The 23,630-nt window shown below is 35.7% G+C and overlaps 2 protein-coding genes across 2 annotated transcripts in view; both read right to left on the bottom strand.

The window, feature by feature from the left end:
• The window catches only part of LOC114538477 (cilia- and flagella-associated protein 58-like), a 76,367-nt gene extending 63,095 nt beyond the window's left edge, over positions 1-13,272 (bottom strand). The window contains exons 1-5 of the mRNA XM_028559657.1: positions 13,159-13,272; positions 4,449-5,040; positions 3,708-3,791; positions 1,626-2,483; positions 1,217-1,321 (exon numbers count right to left, since the gene is read on the bottom strand). Coding sequence (XP_028415458.1) covers positions 1,217-1,321; positions 1,626-2,483; positions 3,708-3,791; positions 4,449-5,018 — 1,617 coding nt within the window. The 5' untranslated portion in view covers positions 5,019-5,040; positions 13,159-13,272. The remainder of the gene's footprint in view (positions 1-1,216; positions 1,322-1,625; positions 2,484-3,707; positions 3,792-4,448; positions 5,041-13,158) is intronic.
• A 7,262-nt stretch (positions 13,273-20,534) lies between these two features.
• LOC114538474 (E3 ubiquitin-protein ligase NRDP1-like) lies at positions 20,535-23,533 on the bottom strand. Its single transcript, XM_028559655.1, has 4 exons — positions 23,455-23,533; positions 22,074-22,561; positions 21,557-21,661; positions 20,535-21,301 (listed from the first exon to the last, which is right to left on the bottom strand). Exons 2-4 carry the CDS (start codon positions 22,554-22,556, stop codon positions 21,254-21,256), a joined length of 636 nt encoding a protein of 211 aa, XP_028415456.1. The 5' UTR covers positions 22,557-22,561; positions 23,455-23,533; the 3' UTR covers positions 20,535-21,253.
• Positions 23,534-23,630: the final 97 nt, after the last annotated feature.

Raw genomic sequence — 23,630 nt, 5'->3', positions numbered from 1 at the left:
TTTATGAATCGCAATTTTCATCTGTTCTTGGGATGGTGTTAATTGGTCAACATGTGCCTAAATTACAGTACTATAGTTAAAATATTTTACCTGTGGTTAAACGATGCAAATATACATTGGACTAAATAAAAGTTATAAAGCGATTGTTCAAAAATGTGAAACAGAGAACCCATTATATAATAAAATCCCTAAATTAGAGCTCGTTGTTCTCCTTGTTTTGGGCTTTTGTTTTTTCTGTTCTCGTGAGGGCGCTATAGTGTAAGTGTTTAGGCAAACACCCAATATGATGTACAAGAAGACTATCTCAAAGAATAGGTCTGTCCAGCTCCCGATATAAACTCCAAATTGTCAAAATAATACTTATTTCATAACTTACAAAAAAATTATAACTCATTTTCCAATGAAATAAATAAAGATATATGTTTCGCTAAAAATGAAGCAGTCAAGAAAAATCAATATTTATCAATTCTCTCTGATTTGTATCACTGATGACTCGTCATTGTAATTGTAAGTAATTGTAAAACCAGTAATGTGCTGCTAGTAAGTTTGCTCAATATCTTCAAAAAATATCATCACACTTCCAGTGGGAGGGGAGGGAAATCTACTGCAAGTTACAACCACGCATTTTTTTCCAAATGCAGTTTCCTAAATCCAAATTTAATTTCTTTCCTATCGGTCTTCTAAAGCGTTAAAAATTACATTTCAACACATCAGTTTAATAATTACATCATTTCGCCAGGGATCCAACGCGCACTGCACGTTTACTTTTGAACGAGGCCGTCCAGGCAAATGACATAATTATCGAGAGGGTGTATTTCGTCACGTGACAGCTTATATGATAATCAATGACCAGTAATTATGAAATATTATCATAAATATATTCTTACCTCCATTTTCTCTACTTTTTCGTTAATTCCTGATTGGGTTTGTTTCATCTCGTCAAGAGCTTTCTAAAATAACAACCTCGCTCGCGTTCATATTTTTTTAATATAAATTATTTCGGAAACGGGGCGATGGAAACAAGTTAAGGTGAAGATGAGTCTGGATGTAGAATATGGTGATTATCTCAAAGGATTAAATTTTATGTAGCAAGAATATAGAAGAAACATCATTGTAAGCTGTTTTTTATAAGAAACATCATCTTATACTAATTCCTAAGAGAGGGGATCACTGTCTTTCGTGCATATCGCATTGACTATATCAGTTAAAAATTAACCTTCGTCTCATCTTGTCTCACTTCCATTTGATCTTGTTTTCTTGCCATTTCAAGGTGACTAATTTTCAGTTCAGCTTGAGACGGTGTCAGTTTGTTGACATTTATCTAAATTGCAGTTTAACAGTTAAAATATTTTCTCCAAGGTAACACGATCTAACTGACCTAAGAGTGTGTTCTTAAATACGTTCTGCCAGCGAATATGTCCTCCCTATAAATTGGCCTCTTGTCCATATCTGCTAGCTGGCAAATATGCACAAGGGGGTCCGTTTTATTGGGATCCAAATCTGCTGGGATACCGGCTAGGGCTGGGCAAGCACCAGATAGTTATATTTTATGTTCCAATATTTTAATTACATTCAAAAATTAATAAAACAATACTAATAGTCATAACAGATAAATCTTTCTTTACCTTAATTTTCTTTACTTGTTTCTGTATATTAGAATGCATTGTTTTAATTTCCGTCACCTCGCTTCTCATTTCATCTTGAACTGTATTCGCGAAGGTCTGAATTTCTTCAAAACTATTGTTGACTTCATTCAGTTCTTCCCTTTGTACATTCTGATTATCCTCCATTCCATCCAGTGTTGTACGAATTTTTTCCCAATTATCGACGATTTCTTCAAGTTTCCGTTTCTGTATTTCCTGACTAACCTCCATTTCTTTCAAACCACCGTCAATATCATCTAGCTTCTGTCCAGACGCGTACTGAGTTTCTTCCAGTTCCTTTTGTTTATCGTCGAATTCTTTCTGTCTCGCTCTGATAATCGTGAAATCATCTTTCATTTCTTCTTGACGCAGTTTGATATCTTTTAAACCCGGAATATTGGCTCCACCAAGCTGACAGAAACTCTTCTTGTGGTTGTCTTCATCTTTTGCATTTACTTCAAGGTGACACTCTTCACACGTTACTGGACGGTATTCACAATTATTCACATGATTTTGCAGATTTCCAAGCTCAACATGTTCCGGACACCCTCGATTCATGTAGTCACACTTGATTTTCAGCTGTAATAAAACGTTCTTGAAGTCTTTCCCAGGAAATTTTAAAGTTTCCAAAGTGAGGGGTTGCTGACATTCTGGGCATGTCTGGGAATTAGGAAGATGTTGAGATATGCAGTTTAAACAAAATTTATGTTCTTCTGCCTCGCATAATCGTGGCTCGTTTAACACACACTGGCAAATGCAGCATTTAAAACCATGAAGAACTCGATCAATGAAACGGTCAGGATCATAACCATCACCCATCTGCATTATCTTCACATGAATCTGAAACATGTTTTCAATAAATGGTTATTACCACAATTATTACCACAAATCACTTTCTTAGCCTGGTTTCCATTCGGACGTAATTGTCGCGAAGATATCATTAATGTCAAGGGGGTTGATGCATTTGAAAATTGCTTTGACGTGTATGTAAATCAACCGTTTGGAATACAAAAAATAGCGAAAAGTTTACATCGGGAGTATTTCATATCGGTAGAAATGACTGGCTTACGACCATTAGGGCAAAATCGAAACTATCAGGTTTATCTGAGATTCAGGTTTTAATGAACTGTTATTCTGAATCATGTTTAATAAAATACTGTGGGAGAGTGAAGAACTACTTTACTTTCGATGTAAAAAGTGATGTCAGATTGTGTTTATGTGTTATTTACTAGTTTTCTCTTTGATAGCGATACAGAAATGCACAATTGTGAACCAGTGATTAGATTTTCGGCTTGAAACTTCATAAACAGCGATTTCTGCAGCGTTTCTAAAAGGTGACTCCAATCAAAAACCATACTCTAGCTTTTAACAATCCACCCTACATGCACAAACAACCTGCTGCTAGAAATAATGGAGTTATCTTAGAGTTTTATTAGTTTACTTCAAATGAGCTAAGTTTGTTTGATTACGCGTGATATGTTGCGCGACTAAAATGTTCGTTTTCTTAACAAGAAATTAATGTACTTGAAATTCCGCAATGTGTAGCTTTCTGGACATTTTTTCCTGAAAAGGCAGGATACAAAAACTAAACATAACGCAAGGTCAGTTTAGGAAACATCTAACTTTCCGAGGTGCCTTAATCTCGGATACACCGAAGCTGCAAATATATTTCTTAGGTGCTGTTTACATGAGCCCGGTTACCCGAGATTCAACGAAGCGTGAGAGGACTTTGAGGTATTGAAATAAGTCTTTCTGATACCAAACAAGCACATGCTATTGTTGTGGTGATTATACGACTGCCAGGATCATGTTATCTGCTCATTTTAATACCTCAAAATCATCTCACGCTTCGTTTAATCTCGGGTAACCGGGCTCATGTAAACAGCCCCTTATAGGACAAACCTATTCACATTAAGAAATAAACGAAGCTCACTTTTGATCAATGTTTTGATCAGGATTGTAGGTCTACCTAGGCTAAAAATGTTTATACGATGATATTACCCTCATTCGTTTTCAGTCTCTGAACAGATTTAAAATTACATGCTTCATCTCATCTCGTCTTACCTCGATTTGTTTTTGTTTTTTTGCCATTTCCTGAATCTGAGTTTTCATTTCATCCTGGGATGGTGTTAATTGGTCAACATTTGTCTAAATTACAATACGTTAGTTAGAATATTTTCTCTGTGGTGACACGATACAATCTATAAAGTTTAAAACTATGAAACAGGGAACGTATTTTATGAATAAAACATCGAAATCAGAGCTCGTTGCTCTCCTTGTTTTGGGCGTTTGTTTTTCCTGTTCTCTTGAGGGCGCTAGTTAAGGTTTTGACTTGTTTATTCAAGCAAAATACACCCAAAATGTTGTACAAAGAGTCTATCTCAAAGAATAAGTCTGTCCAGGTCCCGATATCAACTCCCAATCCAAATTGGGTACTTTAGGATACTTATTTCACAATTTTCCAATGAAAATCAATGAATAAAAACAGTAGTAAATGCACAAAAATAAATAAACATTTTGCTAAAAATGAAGTGGTCACGAAAAATCAATATTTATCAATTCCCTCTGAGTTGTGTCATAGATGACTAATTGCTTATAATTGGTTATCAGGGTGAAAAATGAGAATAAGAAAGTAATTGTAAAACCAGTGATGTGCCGAGATTGGTATCACTGGGGATGCCATAAGGCTTGCTCAATATCTTGTACAAAATATCATCACACTTCTAAAACGCCTTAATTGTGGGACTTTGATATTGTTGGGTGCTTCATTTAGGCATAATATTAGCAAAAATGTTCACAAATCACCTTCATTTTCTTCACTGTTTTATGTATTTTATCATATTTTCTTTTATTTCCAATGACCTCATTTTTTTTCTCCTCTTTCATTTCATTCGTCAAAGTACGAATTTCTTCATAACTATTGTTGACTTCATTCACTTCCTGTCTGTATAAATTTTGACTTTCCTCCATTTCATCAAGTCTTCGCGAAATACGAGTAATGTCAGGTTCAATCTCACGGCGACAATTTTCACACGACACTGGACGGTATTCGCAATTATTTACGTGATCCTGAAGGTTTCCAAGTTCAACTTGCTCCGGACACCCACGATCGATGTAAACACATTTGATTTTTAGCTCTGACAAAATGTTCCTTATTAACCCTTGGGGATGTTTCAGAGTTGCTAGAGTAAGGGGTTGCCGACACTTGGGGCATCTTTTATCGCTAGCAAGGGATCGTGTTATACAACTCAAACAAAACAGATGTTCTCCTGCCTCGCATAATCGTGGATCTTTCAACACACAGAGGCAAATACAGCAAATTAAATCATGTCTAATTTGACTAATGAACCGTTCTGGTTCGTAACCTCCGTCCATGATAGCGATGAGCTCAATCTATCTGAAAAAAATTTTCATAAAGTGATTATGTGCTTTAAACCTTTGAAATCTAGTCTACGGAATTATTGAAGAGTGAACGATGAAATAAACCTTTACTGCACTGTAGCCATATAGACAATCCATTGGCGATATTTATTAAAAGTGATAATGCACTTCGTCTTAGATATTCAATAAAACTGGATCGATGGAATTGAGTACACCTTAGCAGTATAATTTACAATCTAAAGTCAAATTTAGGCTAGAGATAGAAATAGACAAAGAATATAGGTATTTGTTCCCACTAAAGGATTTTAATATTCAAATTCAAGCCAGCAAAATCTCTTATACTGTATAGCCTAAGACCTGTAAAGGAGTTTGTATGCATTTCATTTAGGACAGATTAAGTTTCATATTTTACAAGAAAATGAATGTTTACCATTACTGATTATTGATTTAGTGATTATGCATAAAATTACAGATTCACCTGGCAAAGTCTAATTTTTCCAATTTTCAAAAAATTTTTGCCATATGATGAATAAACATGCTTATTTTAGTATATTTATTCTAAACTAACAATATTTTGTTGCGATATGGCACATTTCATCTCACTTTCCCATCGCTAGAACACGATTTCAGCCATATTTTACAAGTTTAATCGCCGTTTTTCGCCGTGCATCAGAAGCAACTTCCATATATTGTACTTTAACACGATACTAGTGGACTAAAGAATTATTCAACGAAGTAGTGCCAAATTTTACTCGGCTTGTTGAGTGATTGTGGTTGTGAACAAATGTATTCTTGAATTTTTGTCTCCCCGTAATGCTGTCCACGAGGACTCCTCGCGGAGTTTGCGCGAGACTTTCAAATTATTTTGAATCTTTCGCACTTGAATTTCATTCCCGATAAACGAAAGGAGGTTTTTACTTCCAAGTTGGACAAATGCTTTTAAATTTTGGACAGCTGTTAATTATACCATCAAATATTTATCGATGCTGTGAAAAAAATACAGCTGGGGATCAAGAAGTGGCATTTATCGTGCAGAAAAGCGACGAGACATCGCAATGGCGACATAATTAATGAAATGTCAAGGGACACAAAAATGAAAAAATAGGCTCGCTGAGGCGCGCATGTATCTACTGCGTTCAAGGGTGATGGTGAACTGCATATTGTTTGAAGCAGGCGAGTCGAATTTGTAAGTTCATGATATTTGTTCACCACTTAAAATTGAGAGACTTCCCAAAAGAGAACTAGGCGACTCACAATTAAAACTGCACAAGCACATAGATAATACGGAACATGGTAATGAACTATTCACACAAATATATTAATGCTCACAAATGATTATTCAATACAAAACGAAACAATATATAAATCGATTAGTCAATACAACTTTTTTTTGAAAGGCGTTTAAAACATATATGGTATATATACATTATTTACATCTACTTAACGTTTTGTAACGATTTACCAGACATTTGCAATGATAATGAAGGTGTCATTTTTATGTATGCAGATGACACTACCCTGTATGTAATTGGGCCAACCCATGATCAAGTTTGTTCAGCACTAAATAAAGTTTTATCTGCGATGCAAAACTGGTGTAATAGTAACCTATTAACACCACATCCAGGAAAAACAGAATGCATGATATTAAGTCGAAGCAACTTTATAGGACCACTACAAGCGATTAAACTGGGAAACCACTGTATTAAACTGGTTGAAAAATCAGAGTTGGGTATTGAAATTGACAACAAACTAACGTGGAAAGCCCATGTTCAAAAACTAATAAAGTCTTTTGTACAGAAACTTAACCTTTTAAAATCTTTATACTTTCTCCCTATCCAAGCCAAAGGGGATTTTTACCATAAAGTATTACTGCCCTCAGTTACTTATGGTTTGATCATTTGGGGATCATGTGGAACGGTGCTCTTTGACGAATTGGAAAGAATACATGTACGAGCTGCTAGAATCATCTATGGGATGGACTGGCAAACACCGACAGCAGACGTTTACAGGAAAGTAAAATGGAAATCATTAAAAGAAATCTATTCTGAAAAGTTACTGACTTTAGCACATAAGTGCTATTATGGTCATTTGCCTGAACTACTTTTGCCGTATTTAGTTAAATACAAAAGTAACTATAACTTAAGACGGAAACAAACAGTTTTACTACCTAAGCCAAAATCTGAATATCTGAAAAAATCAATTTTTTATCAAGCTGCCGTTTTATGGAACTCCTTGGAAAATAACCAAAGAGCTATAGTTAATTTAGGTCATTTTAAACATGAAATACAGAATAATTAATTATGTATATAGTTAGGTTAATTAGTATACTTGTGTACTATATTTTAATTATTAGGATACACGACCACATCAGCTATGCTGTAATTCTATCGTGTGAAAATAAATGCTTTGTATTGTATTGTATTGTACCACAAATAAACAATAAAAGTTTATAATAAAGTGGAAATTTTTTCAGGAATTAAATAACAATATTTACAATTTAATATGTTTAATTTATTAGTGCTTTTAAGTTTTTACTTTTATTTATTTCATATAGTTTTATATTTAACCTTGATCATCAGGTTGCTCTTTGGGTTCGGTCCATTGGAATAGATGAAGAATGACCTAAAAGTTTAAATTATAATTTTATTATTACCTTCAAAGGTTAAACCAGCAGCTCTGATATCTAAGTAATTAGACGGATCATCAAATAACTGATGTGAAACAGCTCTGAAAAAACAATAACCCCCACCACCAACATCAAATGGTCTTAAATTAAATAAATGTAATCTTTGTTCTAATAATGATACATTGGAAGTTATTGCAGTATCAGCTTCTCTGTTATGTTGAATAGGACCAGGGTTTGATTCAATATCACCACACACTAGAAGACTGACCCTGATATAATTGTTGCACATAAGCATAAGGTAACTGCTCATATCATGTTCTGAAACATTACATGACTTAATGGGACACCACAAGGAATATTGTGCCTATGTGGTTTTATTCTGAATTTTATTTTAATATTTATGATGGCTGACAAACATTGCAACTCTCCTTAAAGGAAACAAGATAAATTTACCATGCAGAAGCACGTTAGTTTTCACCCCAAGGAGCCTGATAAGTTTCCCCTGAAGAGGCCTGATTAGTTTCCCCTGCAGAGGAATGATAAGCTTCCTCCAAAGAATCATTATTTTGAGTTGTGGCGATAGGCACATCTAAGTTTCAAGCCCACTGCACCGTTGCTTTCATATGCCTTGAACCTGGTCTGTCCTGATTGCTTTCAGTCAACAAATGGACTGACCTAACCACAAATAAATACAAGCAAAATATGTACAGTATGTACTTACCAAGTTTGTGTGCGATATAATTTGATATATTATATTAAGGGCGATCTTCGACTTCGTCCCGTCTCACCTACATTGTATATTTATAGGATATCGTACAAGGATAGTTGACTAAATAGTAAATGTCAAAAGGATAGTAAATTAATCAAATAATTAGGTAGAAAATACAGAAAACTTACCAAATAGTTCCTATGGTTTGTACTCTCAGTTCAAAATCAACGAAGGAATCGGTGAAGATATTTTAAAAAAGCATTTATATTTATATGCCAATATGCCATGTGTTTTCCTGTGTGTATACGATCGACGATGTATCGACTATCTTTCGTAAACTTTCGTCGCCATCTCTGCATTCTGATTGGCTCCGAAGGCAAAGCAATGGAATACTTGATGTAGTATTATTATTTTGGGTGTTAACTTAACAAAAAAACTTAACTTAACTTAACTTACACAGGCGATAGCAAAGTATCTACTCGCGCATGCGCAGTAGATACAAAAATATTACATGGCACTACTTCAAAACACATCGAAAATTGGTTGAAAAATTCTTTAGTCCACTAGAATCGTGTTAAAGTGCAATATTTGGAAGGCACTTGCGACGGACGGCGAAAAACGGCGATTAAATTTGCAAAATATGGCTGAAATCGTGTTATGGCGGGGGGAGGGGGGGGGGGAGTAAGTGAAATGAAATGTGTCATATCGCAACAAAACATTGTTATTTCCTAGGAAATTTATAATAAATATACTAAAATAAGCATGTGTTTTCATCATATGGCAAAAATTTTTAGAGAATAGGGAAAATTAGACTTTGGCAGGTGAATCTGTAATTTTATGCATAACAAGACGCCTGTTCTGGCGTTAACTCCGGCGCACGTGCCAGTTTTCAATATAGAGCTTCTGAACATAAACAATACAGTTCATATTCGCATTTAGATGCCTTGCGAACCTAAATGTTCGATCGCGAAATTCAGAAGCACATCGTACTTTAAAAAGTATAAAAGTTAAATCGTTCAAGAATGTAAATAAATGGTATAATACATTCGCTTTGTCTTACACTTTGCCTTTGGAATTCGCGCTTATATAGTTATATTAAATCTTCAATCCTGTGCAAACTACGACGAGTCAAAGCGCCCATACACGACCACATCATCTTGTTAAACGGCGAAATAGCAGCGATATTACTAAAATAGGACCAGAATCTACACGTATTAAATATATTCTTACCCCAATTCAGTCTAAACTTAATCGAAAAGCATGAAAAGAACGGTTTATTTGTTCCTCTTGGAGGAATTGCCGTATCATGCGAGCGAAATCGAATCGCGCATCGGAAAATTAGCCAAAGCTGTACACCACAACTCTTGGGAGATAAGACTGGGACATAGATAAATCCAATCACATACACATTTAAATACTAGAATGTTTCGCGCCATTACACACTTGCGACGACGAAAAATAATAAAAAAAAAAATTAAAAAAAAAAAAACAAAAACAAAACAAAACCGAGGCGAATTTTCAACTCCGTCGCTGACGCCGGAGTAATTAGCAGTTGACCTGGAATAGTAAACAATCTTTTCTTGTAAAATATGAAACTTAGGCTAATTTCACCCTCCAGTGACCACCCCTAAAAGCAACCATTCTGAACCATATAAACAATTCAGAAAGACTGTAGCTTTGATAATTCAGGATTTAGAGCTATGTCGACTATGCCGTTTCTGGGTGTGGTCATTTTCAGGACTTTCGTCCCGGATTCACATTATGGCACATATGCTATGTTGACCGTCATGGTCATTTTACCCTAAAACAGTTGAGATAATCTGTCCTAAATCAAATGCATACAAACTTCTTTACAAGTCCTGGACTATACGGCGTACGGCCGAAAGAAATTTTTCATATTTTTGTTTTTATTCGTGTGGCCACGCGCGGGCGCATTTCACTCGAGACCATAAAGGCGGAAATACGGACAGAACGTGTTACTCCCGCGTGTGGCCACACGAATAAAAATAGGTACGCAATGCGTACATGTGGGTAGCCTGTAAAACATTATTAACTGCGATAAAGCTGCTATAGTGGCAAGTAAATATCAACTGATGCAATAAAATATTATTTTCTAGTCTTATGTTCTAATGCCATAGACAAGGGAATAAACGCCCTATAGTTAGCTGGTTGAATACAGCTATAACGAAGTCAATTTAGTACACAATCTATATATTATAATATTTTATTATATTAAATTAGACAGATCAAAACATATATAAGTATTTTTACAAGAGATAGGAAATGAAATTTTTGCAGAATAGGTGAAGAGAACAAAAAAGGGAGTAAGGTTCCGGGATGGTGGCACACATCATCTGATAACATAAAGCTTAGTTTAGAAGGAGAAAAAGAATATTTGCAATATGTATCACCATTATAACTGAAGAAGATAGTATGATTTCATTGATCCAGTAGGAAGGTACAGGTGATTTGCAATGTTGATTATAGATAACTTATCAGCATCAATTAGCTGGACATAATAGCACCAGTTCGTAGGTCCAAAAAATCTGTGTGGCTTTTTCCAAGTTTAAATTTATCAGTTGACAATATCTTATCACTGTGGTAATCAGTCCGACAATCAGTCAACATTGAGTGCCATCATTCGATCATCATTCATATAAATGTGTATTGCTCAGTAGTAGTTACCAGGAAGGTATGAGTAGCATTTACCAGTAAGGCTACCAGAGAACTTTGTTCTTGTTTACAGTCACATATATATAACAAAGAGTCCAAAATTGTTTCAAACATTTCAGCATAACAATTTCAAAGGACTCATCTATGTATCTGAACAATATTTTAAAGATTTTTGTTCAGTTTAAATGCACTTGTGTTAAAAGTTTTGTTTTTTAAAAAATATGTTTTGTTAGTTATGTTCAAATAAATGCTTCTTTTTAAACTCCAAAGCATTTGGTTTAATAGCTGCATGTTCACAAGCAAGAAATTGACAAGTGAAATAGTGCATTATAATTTATAAAACAGGGCAACTTGTTACTACCATTTGCCAAATTATAATTTATAAAACAGAGCAACTTGTTACTACCATTTGTAAAAAGGTAATGTATTTGGTTTAATAGCTGCATGTCCACAAGCAAGAAATTGACAGGTGAAATATTGCATTATAATTTATAAAACAGGACAACTTGTTACTACCATTTGCAATAAGGTAATGTATTTGGTTTATGTAAAACAGGGCAACTTGTTACTACCATTTGTAAAAAGGTAATGTATTTGGTTTAATAGCTGCATGTCCACAAGCAAGAAATTGACAGGTGAAATATTGCATTATAATTTATAAAACAGGGCAACTTGTTACTACCATTTGCAATAAGGTAATGTATTTGGTTTATGTAAAACAGGGCAACTTGTTACTACCATTTGTAATAAGGTAATGTATTTGGTTTAATAGCTGCATGTCCACAAGCAAGAAATTGACAGGTGAAATATTGCATTAAAATTTATAAAACAGGGCAACTTGTTACTACCATTTGCCGAATAAAGTAATGTTTTATTTATTTTCTATTAGTGTAACTTTGTAGTTGTCGATTCAACGCTCACCGATCACCGCTTTTTTGTCTTTAAAGTACTCGCCTTCGCTTTAAAATTTGACAAACGTATCAACGTGACTTCTACGGTAGTGGTGGGCGATACCGATACCAAAGTATCGATACTTCCGATACTCAGAACTCAAAAGCTGGTATCGATACTTTTGTAAAATATCGATGTTTTCGATACTTGTCACGTGGTCAAACTATTGTTAATATTTGATGTTACATGAAGTTCTCCTATTAATATTTGCATGAGTACAGTTTTATTTCCAGTCATTTTCCAGGTGTTCTTTTAATGCAATCTTTTTTGTAAAATTACTCAAATGGCCTAAATGGCATCTATATCGAATGTTCGTCCACAAAGTGTAGTCTAGGATTATTTTGAAAAGTTAGATACCAGTGAAGAATGATTATTGTTGTTGTAAGAATAAAATTACTGATAGTATGTGTATTTTTGTGTCTAATGACAAGTATCGGTATCGAAAAAGTATCGATACCACTGGTATCGATGAAAAAGTACTTGGTATCGTATCGAAATCGATACTCACGGTATCGCCCACCACTATTCTACGGTCCTTCGAAACAACGAAATTTTCCGGAAGTAGAAGAACCACCGTTCGTCATCTTTCGTATATCCGACGATTACCGAAGATGTGGCACCCACACACACACAAACATCCGGACACTTTTTCGACTACATAGTGGTTAGCCGCGCATGCGCAGGCTACCCACAAAAACAAAAATATGAAAAATTTTAAGTCTCATTCGGCCGTACGCCGTACGGTATGCCGAGGATTCAAACATCGATTTCCGATACGAAAATAACGTTTGTTTCAATCGCTTACTGTCCCTTTATAAAGGTACGATAACAAGAGTCGATAAAAACCTTTATTATTGCGACAATTGAAAGAAACATTTCGAATGCAGTACGAATAGCAAATCACACTCGGCCGGCGTACTGTTCCAGTAGGAATAGCCACTTCGTAAAGCGAAACTGTCAAATTTATTGAATTCGCGGAGGTAATCCGACATACTTGAATATCGTAAACGAGGCCTAATATGTTGATTGTGACCTTATGAATCTAGTATAGTGTAACTTGTTTATTGAAACACCAAGAATTTGTGTTCAAACGTCGGAATATCATGTGTTCTTCCAAAATAGTATTCCGCGTCGTCAATGCGTACAAACTAAAGCAAATATGCTAACACACTTACCAGACCGTTTTATTGTGCCAAAACGCTTGTACTTCGTTGAAATGACAGAAAAAATCTCGCTTGAACATTTAACTCACATAGCTCGGTGATTCAATTGCGTTCTACATTTGGGAATCGTTCAATTCTTTCAAATGTTATTTTTCTTTAGTGAAAAGATCAAAATTCCTTAAAATTTCACACGAATTCTCATTTTTATGATTTTAAAAAGCCTCTGGATTAAAGTCCAAAACGATTAAAATCTACGACGACGTGAAGAATTCGAACTAGAAACTTGATGATAAAGCCCATGTTCATAAGGCGCTGCTAAGCTTGCTTAAAATTTCAAGAAATACTATAATGGTTTCACATGTTTAAGGAAAAAGTTCGAAAATTTGCATGACCGGAAGTGTTCAATACTCGATTTCGTCAGCCGAGACAAATGACCGAGATGGCGAGATAATTGAGTGACAAGAGCATTGCACCGGCATCGCAAAAGCGAAGGTTCGATTCCTGCCGGAGAACCGATATTTAACTCATTTTACATCAACTGTTCCTGGCTTGAATTTGAAGTGTGTATAATTCCACTCGAAATTAAGACCCTTTAAACCTCTAGAATATTCCTGCATCGAGTGAAGTGCCAAAAATCATAATTGAAAGCCACTAAAGCCACTGTTTGATTCTCAGTATAACTCGTTTGTCTTAAAGTTGTACAACTGTACAAAAATTACATTTTAACCACTTGAAGTTATTAAACATGCATGTGCTATGAAATAAGATTAACTTTGTTCAATAAATCTGATCTAGTAATATGTAATAACATATAGTAATAGTGTGTTGTAGTAAGTAATAAATTAATAATATAACATATAGTAATAGTAAGGATTGCAAATATTTAATTTATGAATTGTGTAAATGGTAGTTATTTACTGACCACAAATCTGTGTCATGGGTCACACAGACAACCAAATAAATGTGGGTAGTATTCTCAACAGAAATCTCTACAAAATATTATGCCTACCATTCGTTTAGCAGTAGAAACCATTCATAGCATACTGGACATTGCAGTGTGCCTTGTAAAACCATGGGTTAATTCATTTAGTAGGAAAGTACTCAACTGAATAGTAATATTGACTGAATTTGACCATTTAAAGTTGCTCTGTAAACCGATATTATTTTATAGCATGATTCCTACTATACAACGAGGACCGCATTATTTTTTTATATGTATAAAACCTCAAAACAGTTTGCCTCCAATCAAAACAAATAGTTTTGCTAACCCACTAACTGTCAGTATTCATCAACTGATGTGGAAAAATATCTCGCATTAGACAAAGTAAAATAATAAGCTAGCTAAGTATATTGCAAGCTAATGGGTCAACAAGAGACACTCACAGATAGTTTTTTTAATTTTTTAACTGACAGTACTCTTCCACTGATGAATAAGATAATTTGGCATTAGACACAGCTAAATACTAAAGTAGGTCACATCTAGGTGCATTGCAAGCTAATGGGTTAACAAGAGACACTCACAAATAGCTTTGTTAACTTATTAACTGACAGTTCTCTTTCACTGATGAGTAAAATCATCTGGATTAGACAGAGTAAAATACTAAAGTAGGTGACATCTGGGTGCATTGCAAGCTAATGGCTTAACAAGAGACACTGACAGATAATTTTGTTATCTTATTACCTGATAGCACTCTTCCACTGATGAGTAAATCATCTGGCATTAGACAAAGTAAAATACTAAAGTAGGTCACATCTGGGTGCATTGCAAGCTAATGGGTTAACAAGAGACACTGACAGATAGTTTAGTTAACTTATTAACTGACAGTACTCTTCCACTGATGAGTAAAATCATCTGACATTAGACAGAGTAAAATACTAAAGTAGGTCACATGTGGGTGCATTGCAAGTTAATGGGTTAACAAGAGACACTATCAGATAGTTTAGTTAACTTATTAACTGACAGTACTCTTCCACTGATGAGTAAAATCATCTGGCATTAGACAAAGTAAAATACTAAAGTAGGCCACATCTGGGTGCATTACAAGCTAAAGGGTTTTAACAAGAGGCACTGACAGATAGTTTTGTTAACTTATTAACTGACAGTACTCTTCCACTGATGAGTAAAATCATCTGGCATTAGATAGAGTAAAATACTAAAGTAGGTCACATCTGGGTGCATTGCGAGCTAATGGGGTTAACAAGAGACACTGACAGATAGTTTTGTTAACTTATTAACTGACAGTACTCTTCCACTGATGAGTAAAATCATCTGGCATTAGACAAAGTAAAATACTAAAGTAGGCCACATCTGGGTGCATTACAAGCTAATGGGTTAACAAGAGACACTGACAGATAGTTTTGTTAACTTATTAACTGACAGTACTCTTCCACTGATAAGTAAAATCATTTGGCATTAGACATAGTAAAATACTAAAGTAGGTCACATCTGGGTGCATTGCAAGCTAATGGGTTAACAAGAGACACTGACAGATAGTTTTGTCAACTTATTAACTGACAGCACTCTTCCACTGATGAGTAAAATCATCTGACATTAGACAGAGTAAAATACTAAAGTAGGTCACATCTGGGTGTATTGCAAGCTAATGAATTAACAAGAAACACTGACAGATAGTTTTGTTAACTTATTAACTGACAGCACTCTTCCACTGATGAGTAAAATCATCTGACATTAGACAGAGTAAAATACTAAAGTAGGACACATCTGGGTGCATTGCAAGCTAATGGGTTAACAAGAGACACTGACAGATAGTTTTATTAACTTATTAACTGACAGTACTCTTCCACTGAGTAAAATCACCTGGCAAAGTAAAAATACTAAAGTAGGTCACATCTGGGTGCATTGAAAGCTAATGGGTTAACAAGAGACACTGACAGATAGTTTTATTAACTTATTAACTGACAGTACTCTTCCACTGAGTAAAATCACCTGGCAAAGTAAAAATACTAAAGTAGGTCACATCTGGGTGCATTGCAAGCTAATGGGTTAACAAGAGACACTGACAGATAGTTTTGTTAACTTATTAACTGACAGTACTCTTCCACTGAGTAAAATCACCTGACAAAGTAAAAAAACATAAGTAGGTCACATCTGGGTGCATTGAAAGCTAATGGGTTAACAAGTGACACTGACCGATAGTTTTATTAACTTATTAACTGACAGTACTCTTCCACTGAGTAAAATCACCTGGCAAAGTAAAAAACTAAAGTAGGTCACATCTGGGTGCATTGCAAGCTAATGGGTTAACAAGAAGACACTGACAGATAGTTTTGTTAACTTATTAACTGACAGTACTCTTCCACTGAGTAAAATCACCTGGCAAAGTAAAAATACTAAAGTAGGTCACATCTGGGTGCATTGAAAGCTAATGGGTTAACAAGAGACACTGACAGATAGTTTTATTAACTTATTAACTGACAGTACTCTTCCACTGAGTAAAATCACCTGGCAGAGTAAAATACTAAAGTAGGTCACATCTGGGTGCATTGCAAGCTAATGGGTTAACAAGAGACACTGACAGATAGTTTTGTTAACTTATTAATTGACAGTACTCTTCCACTGATGAGTAAAATCATTTGACATTAGACAGAGTAAAATACTGAAGTACGTCACATCTGGGTGCATTGCAAGCTAATGCGTTAACAAGAGACACTGAAAGATAGTTTTGTTAACTTATTAACTGACAGTACTCTTCCACTGATGAGTAAAATCATCTGACATTAGACAGAGTAAAACTCTGAAGTAGGCCACATCTGGGTGCATTAAAATTTAATAGGTTAAATAATCAGTTTATAGAACCACAACATGTATTTATTTTATACAAAGCTATAAAAATCCAGGTTGATGGACTGAAATCTCTGCATATAATGGTGATTTAATAAATTGGGCAGAATATTACTAGTGCATATTAAGTTGTTTGGATAAAATATTATTTATATAGTTAGTAACTGATGTGAACCAAATTTCAACTGACTTTATTTGATTGCAAACAACTAAATTACAATAAAGAACCTCAACTGTGAGGATATGTTTCGTGATAACAGTATATAAGTCAGAGCAAACCCCAAGCATGATTTTTTCTACACTGAAATTCTCTGGAGGTGCGATCAATTATCAGTAATGTTACAAATGTAGAGTGAATGTAGCAATTATCAGAGCTGACTTCAACAAATTCACACATCTTTTAAAATAACAATAAAGATAGCAATAGTTTACTGTACATACCGAAAGAGCACAATATCCTCGATGAATTGGCACGAATATAAAAAATTTGAACAACTGAGCTGAAATATTTTGATGTAAATAGCTTAATTTTCAATGGAAAAACGTAGTTTCAGTCATTCACAAGGTGTATGATAGTAAGAATGTGACGTAACTACGATATCTTCCGAGGACTCAAAAATTCGCGAACCGTCGGAAACTATTATCCGCCATTACCGTTGAATCAGTTTGTGAATATTTGCGATCTCTTAGGCAAAAAAATACCGCTTATTTTCGAAATTCACGAACAACTAAAGATTTAGCCAATTTCTTAGAGCTAAGCGAAGGTATAAATGGCTATTTTGTGCTGGGAATACAAGTGGGAAAGGTCCTAAAAGCCATATTCGCTAACTAAAGGAGCGGGATTTTATACAAGATTGAAGGTGGTGTCTCCACCTAGTAGTTCCATTTTTCACTCATGGAACTTTAGAAAATATAATTGCTTGTAGCGGAAGCATTGAAACAATTTCGTCGTGCATTTATCAATCCATACTGCTTTTTTCTTTAAAAACGCTAAAATATCTTCAACAATTTTAATATAACTGAAGAATACAAGCAGGTTAAACGTTGAGGAAATGGCTTTGAATGTTCGGGAATTGGTTTTATATACTGTTATATCTATATAACTATCACTACGCCATATGTGCCCGTGCGCAGGCGACCATAACATTGGGCTGCCTATGTTCATGCAATCGCCATTCGCAATAAACAAAACATTGATATGCGTTTTGCAAATCCTTATGCACTCTTTGAGTACCTATTTTTAAACTTGGCAATCTTTAAAAAGGGAATCGGGGAATGGGGGAATCAGGTAATGGCGGAACTCGAGAGAGGGAGAACTGAGGAGCAGGGGAATGGAGGAACTGAGGAGTGGAAGGAATGGGGAACAGGGGAATAGAGGAACTGAGGAGTGGAAGGAATGGGCAACAGGGGAATAGAGGAACTGAGGAGTGGAAGGAATGGGGAACAGGGGAATGGAGGAACTGAGGAGTGGAAGGAATGGGGAACAGGGGAATAGAGGAACTGAGGAGTGGAAGGAATGGGCAACAGGGGAATAGAGGAACTGAGGAGTGGAAGGAATGGGGAACAGGGGAATGGAGGAACTGAGGAGTGGAAGGAATGGGGAACAGGGGAATGGAGGAACTGAGGAGTGGAAGGAATGGGGAACAGGGGAATGGAGGAACTGAGGAGTGGAAGGAATGGGGAACAGGGGAATGGAGGAACTGAGGAGTGGAAGGAATGGGGAACAGGGGAATGGAGGAACTGAGGAGTGAAGGAATGGGGAACAGGGGAATGGAGGAACTGAGGAGTGGAAGGAATGGAGAACAGGGGCATGGAGGAACTGCAGAGTGGGAGAACTGGGTCACAGGGGGATGGGGAGCAGGGGCATGGAGGAACTGCGGAGTGGGAGGACTGGGTCACAGGGGGATGGGGAGCAGGGGCATGGAGGAACTGGGGGGCAGGAGAACAGAGGCACCAGTAAACCGGTGGAACATAGAAACAGGTGAGTGGAGGAACAAGAGATGGGGAGGCAGGGGAAAGGAGAATTCCTCTGTGGCTCTGTTCCCCAGTTCTCCTACTCCCCAGTCCCTACAAAGTAACAAAACTGTAAATACTACAATTTCTATTATTCATATGGATCTGATCACAATTATACATGTGTATAATGTATTATATAAAACATATTAGAAAGCAAAATGAAAATTATATACACAGAACAGTTTTTCGAGCAATGCTATTCCCATATAAGATATGTTCTGTTGCATTTTTCATTATATTTTGAATAGATATCACTATTCAATTGAAAATTTGCATGCCAACTAAATGAACACACTAGCTTATAGTTCCCACATGATTTTAAAAGCCACACAACAATACCATATGCTATCTATAGTTTTAATTTTTACTGAAAGGGATGAATATTACGATTTTTCACTGGGGTAAATCAAGTTTCACAATAACACTTGCCAGGTTGGCATTACGCAAAATAATAACAACAAATATATTTGTAATTAGGATCCTAGATGCAGAAAGTGATAATACTTCATACCCAACTATGATGTGCATAATATATACTAACAGTTGTTCCTTTAATTAGGTTCAAAACTATTAACATGAGATTTAACATTGCGTAAAATATGAATTACAGTGTGTTTTAAAAATTACTTGTTAAAAATTACTTCACTAATGAATCATACCTAATTTTAGTGTGCAGTGATAAACAATTTGTGCAGTGATAAAAAAAGAATGTGCAGTGATAATATAAGAAATGTGCAGTGATAAATGGTCTTTTCTCAACAGAACTCACTCTGTTGAGACGGATTCGTCAGTAACTGCCCCCCAAAATGCTGGAAATCAAGTCATAGGGACTTGAAAATACAGAAACTTTTCTGTGGCATGTACTGCAGACCCCCTACATCTCATCCATCTTTAAATTTCCAATTAGTACCAATTGTATAATCTACTATACCTGGTACTATTACCCGATACTGTAATCATATGTGCAGTGATAAAAAATTCTTAAAATTAGCTATGTAATGAATATAATGTCCTGCTTATTGCTAATAATGTGCATTGGTTAATAATATAATGTCCTGCTTATTGCTAATAATGTGCATTGGTTAAGAGCTAATAATGTGCATTGGTTAAGATTAAAATATCAAATTGAATCTATCTAGACTACCTACACAGTCTACACAGTAAGCCCTAATATTATTGGTTATATGTAACCAAACATCACAGTATAAGAATCTAAAAATATTATAGATGACAACAGCAGTTATCAACATTGGCTAGGGTAAAATATTGACTATATGAACAAAACATTATATATCTATATCTACTTATGTTATACAGGGTGTCTCAAAAAAAAGAAAACTCATTGAAATCACTCATTGTTAAAATTTGAATGCCGTGTGCACGAATTTTAGCCCGTGGGGATTTAATGCAACTCAGTAAAATGCTAAATGCTTTGTGTTGCTAGAGAAAGGGGACATGTCGAAGGTCATTGTGATTGAGATGCACATTTAAATATTGTTAATAAATATTATTTTCGCGTACGAGCAAATTTTACTGCATCATATGCATGCATAAAAATGCTTATGGCAAACATTTACACACCTGCGGGTCCCAACAGAGTGCTTAGGCATTCAAACTCTAACAATTACATTGCTATGCGTGATTTCAAAGGTTTTCGTTTTTTCTGAGACACCCTACATAACCTCCCCAGAATATCATATCTTCCTTACTACGGAACCCGATTGACCTTGCACGCCCGAGATTCAAACACACTTTTTTCGTGCTTGAAACGTGCACGTTTTATGCTCTAAACAAATTACATACACGTTTAATGCCCATATGTCCACGTTGCAGGGGGAAACTGTTACGTTTCTGAGCTGGCTGCCGCCAAATAAAGCCATTTTAACAACCATGCACTGAAGGGGTTCCTAGTTTTGACGCGTTTCGCGTTTCAAACTTATTCAGTATGGATCCTCGCCAAAAGACGTATTTTAGGTACACTGGACGAAGACCTTTTGATATATGAAGAAGAGTTGAAGAAACGAGGTTTTACTTCAATCGTTAACAGTTAAAGTATTTGGGAGAAAACTGAATAGTTTGACCTTAGAAAGGTCATAATTTCCCCCTAGAGACGTGTACGTTTCAAGTGTGAAACAAACGGGTTCGAATCGAGCGTGTGCAAGGTAAATCGAGTTCCGTAGTAAATTGCAGTGTTTTAGCGTGCATGGTACCTGATCAGCTCATCTCAAGCGTTAATAGGTTGTTTAGAATAGTAGGATTCATAGTTGAGCATTTAAACACTGATTTGCTTTAGCCTTCGTCCTCTTCATCCCCCGACGAATGCGAATTTTGAATTTCCTGGGATCAAAAGAATTTAATTACAAATGTCAACACTTCACTGGTTATGAATGCAAAGGAAATGAAAATGATACTGGTATCAGTTTTAGCTGTGCCAATAAATCGAGTGTAGTGTAAACGGGGTCATTTTTATACCACGATGTCAAATATTTTGTGTTTTCAGGGTGTTTAGATTTTCTACTTCTTATAGACTTACAACAGCTATTAAAGATGATGACCCAGCAAGTATGCAGAATTATCACGATGTTTTATTACCTCCATATTATATTCATTGTTGTCCATTTCATTTATTTTGTCGTCCATTTCATTTATTTTGTCGTTCATCTCAGATTGGGTTTGTTTCATATCATTAAATTGTTTCTAAATGATACATAAAAAATATTTTTGCTAAGCACATAGCTCTGGTGTGCGCCGGCCTTCATAAAATTGGGCACGGCTACAGACAATAAATTGAACTTAGTAAAAACGGGGCTAAATTTAATTGCAGGAAGAGGAATTTAAATCCATCTGCTCTGGGCTAAGTTACGATATGATTAATAAGCGTGGTGATAAAGGACAAAATAAGGGACAAAACAACTACCTAAATTAGAAAAAAGCACGAGAAGTGCTCAGGCAGTTGTTTTGCCACATTTGAAAACAAGACTTTCTATGTATTGGACATTGTGACTTTGAGGTCCAAAGAAATACAGTCACTGGAAACATGATATATTATTGTTTAGACTAGACTTAATAGTCGACTATATTTACCGGTCTTCATTCTATACTCAATTACCTTCATCTTCTTTACTTTATGATATAAATTATCATGTCTTCCTTTAATTTCCGTCATCTCCATACAAAAATTCTGGTGTTCGGTCATGTCTCTTCTATTAAATTGCAATGTACAAAACTCACACTGCTCAGGCCCGTATTCGCAGCCATTCTTGTGTGCATGTAAATTTTCAAGTTTAACTTGTTCAGAATACCCACGATCGACGTAGTCACACTTGATTATCAGTGCTGACAAATAGTTCCTCATAAACCTTTGGGGATATTTCAAAGTCGCTAGAGTAAGGGGTTCCCGACACTCTGGGCATGTTGCATTGATTTCAAGCCAATTTGATATACAATAAGAACAAAATGAGTGACTTCCATTTTCGCATAAACGTGGATTGTTTAGAACGTCATGGCAAACACAGCATAACAAATCGTCTTTTACTTCACCAATGAACCGTGATGGATCGTAACCGGGGCCCAACAATTCCAACATGTCCATTACACCTGAAACATGATTTCATTAAAAATTGAACTAATCATTTTTTTACACGACTTCTTGTGCAACAACACGTTTTGAAGATTTCACGGAGCGGACGTAGTTTTTACCTGGACGCAAGAAGCGGGTCAAGTGGACACAGGATGCAGTCAGACGCAGTAGCAAGCAATCTCGTTCCTTTAGCCCGGAATCGCGGGCTCAGGGAATGAGATTCGGGGTATAAGAAGTTATTTCTTGGCAGTGGTGTAAAAAAGGTTGAATGACGTAATGGAGATTATGTTCATGGTGAGAGAATTTTGTACACTCTTTCTGCGAAGTATTCGTATTTTAATATAGTACCATTTTTGATAACCCTATAGCTTACAATAGCGTTTTAATTATGTGTTCACTAGTGCAAACGATTCGTGTTGTGTTAGTGTTGCTTCACTGCTTCGTGTTCATATTGTGTATGACGTGTCAACACGCGACCGTCGAAAACAGTGAGATACAAGCAGCGATACCGATTCATATATTTCCCTCAGAGTTGTGAATGGTTAGGTAGACTGATTTGTCTGGCTAATTATAAACACTGATTAAGTCAATAAACTACCGAGTTCGTCACCTCCGACCATTCAGTAATCGAGTCCGCTATTAAGCCCATAGTGATTGATAACGAGGCTGAATTTAGAGACTTTCTGACTGATTTTATGCAAAATCACTAACAGCAAACTCTAAATTACTTCATTGAAATCGTAGACAAGGGTTAATTATAAAATTCAGTTTAAAAAGGGTCAAGAAGTTTTCAGAAGTTGCGATTTTAATGTTTATAATCTTCAGCAGTTTTTGAATTTTTCGCTTCCACAGACTGAAAGCGACTGATCATTCGGCTTAAACGTCACAAAGAGAATGAAATTTAACATACCCGAGTATACTGATACGTGGTTTACACTTTCAAATATTGAAGTTGGACCAAACGCCGTCAATAAGATTTTGCGCCTGAAAAGCAGTTAATGTTGTAATGTTTATTGTGTTAAATAAATCCCTTGATATCAACGTTTGTTTTTGAGGGGCTAAAAACATTGATAACAATAACATTTT

The sequence above is a fragment of the Dendronephthya gigantea genome, unplaced genomic scaffold (genome assembly GCF_004324835.1).
Source record: "Dendronephthya gigantea isolate DGI-Jeju-01 unplaced genomic scaffold, DenGig_1.0 000185F, whole genome shotgun sequence".
Lineage (NCBI taxonomy): Eukaryota > Metazoa > Cnidaria > Anthozoa > Malacalcyonacea > Nephtheidae > Dendronephthya > Dendronephthya gigantea.
Note: the sequence above shows the minus strand (reverse complement) of the source record. Positions and strands in the feature narration are given on the sequence as shown.

Coding starts and splice junctions, on each gene's coding strand:
- LOC114538474 (XM_028559655.1), bottom strand. CDS start 22,556: ATGGACATGTTGGAATTGTTGGGCCCCGGTTACGATCCATCACGGTTC. Junction 21,662..22,073: donor ATAAAGTAAAGAAGATGAAG/GTAATTGAGTAT, acceptor TGTATCATTTAG/AAACAATTTAATGATATGAA. Junction 21,302..21,556: donor ACAATGAATATAATATGGAG/GTAATAAAACAT, acceptor TTTTGATCCCAG/GAAATTCAAAATTCGCATTC.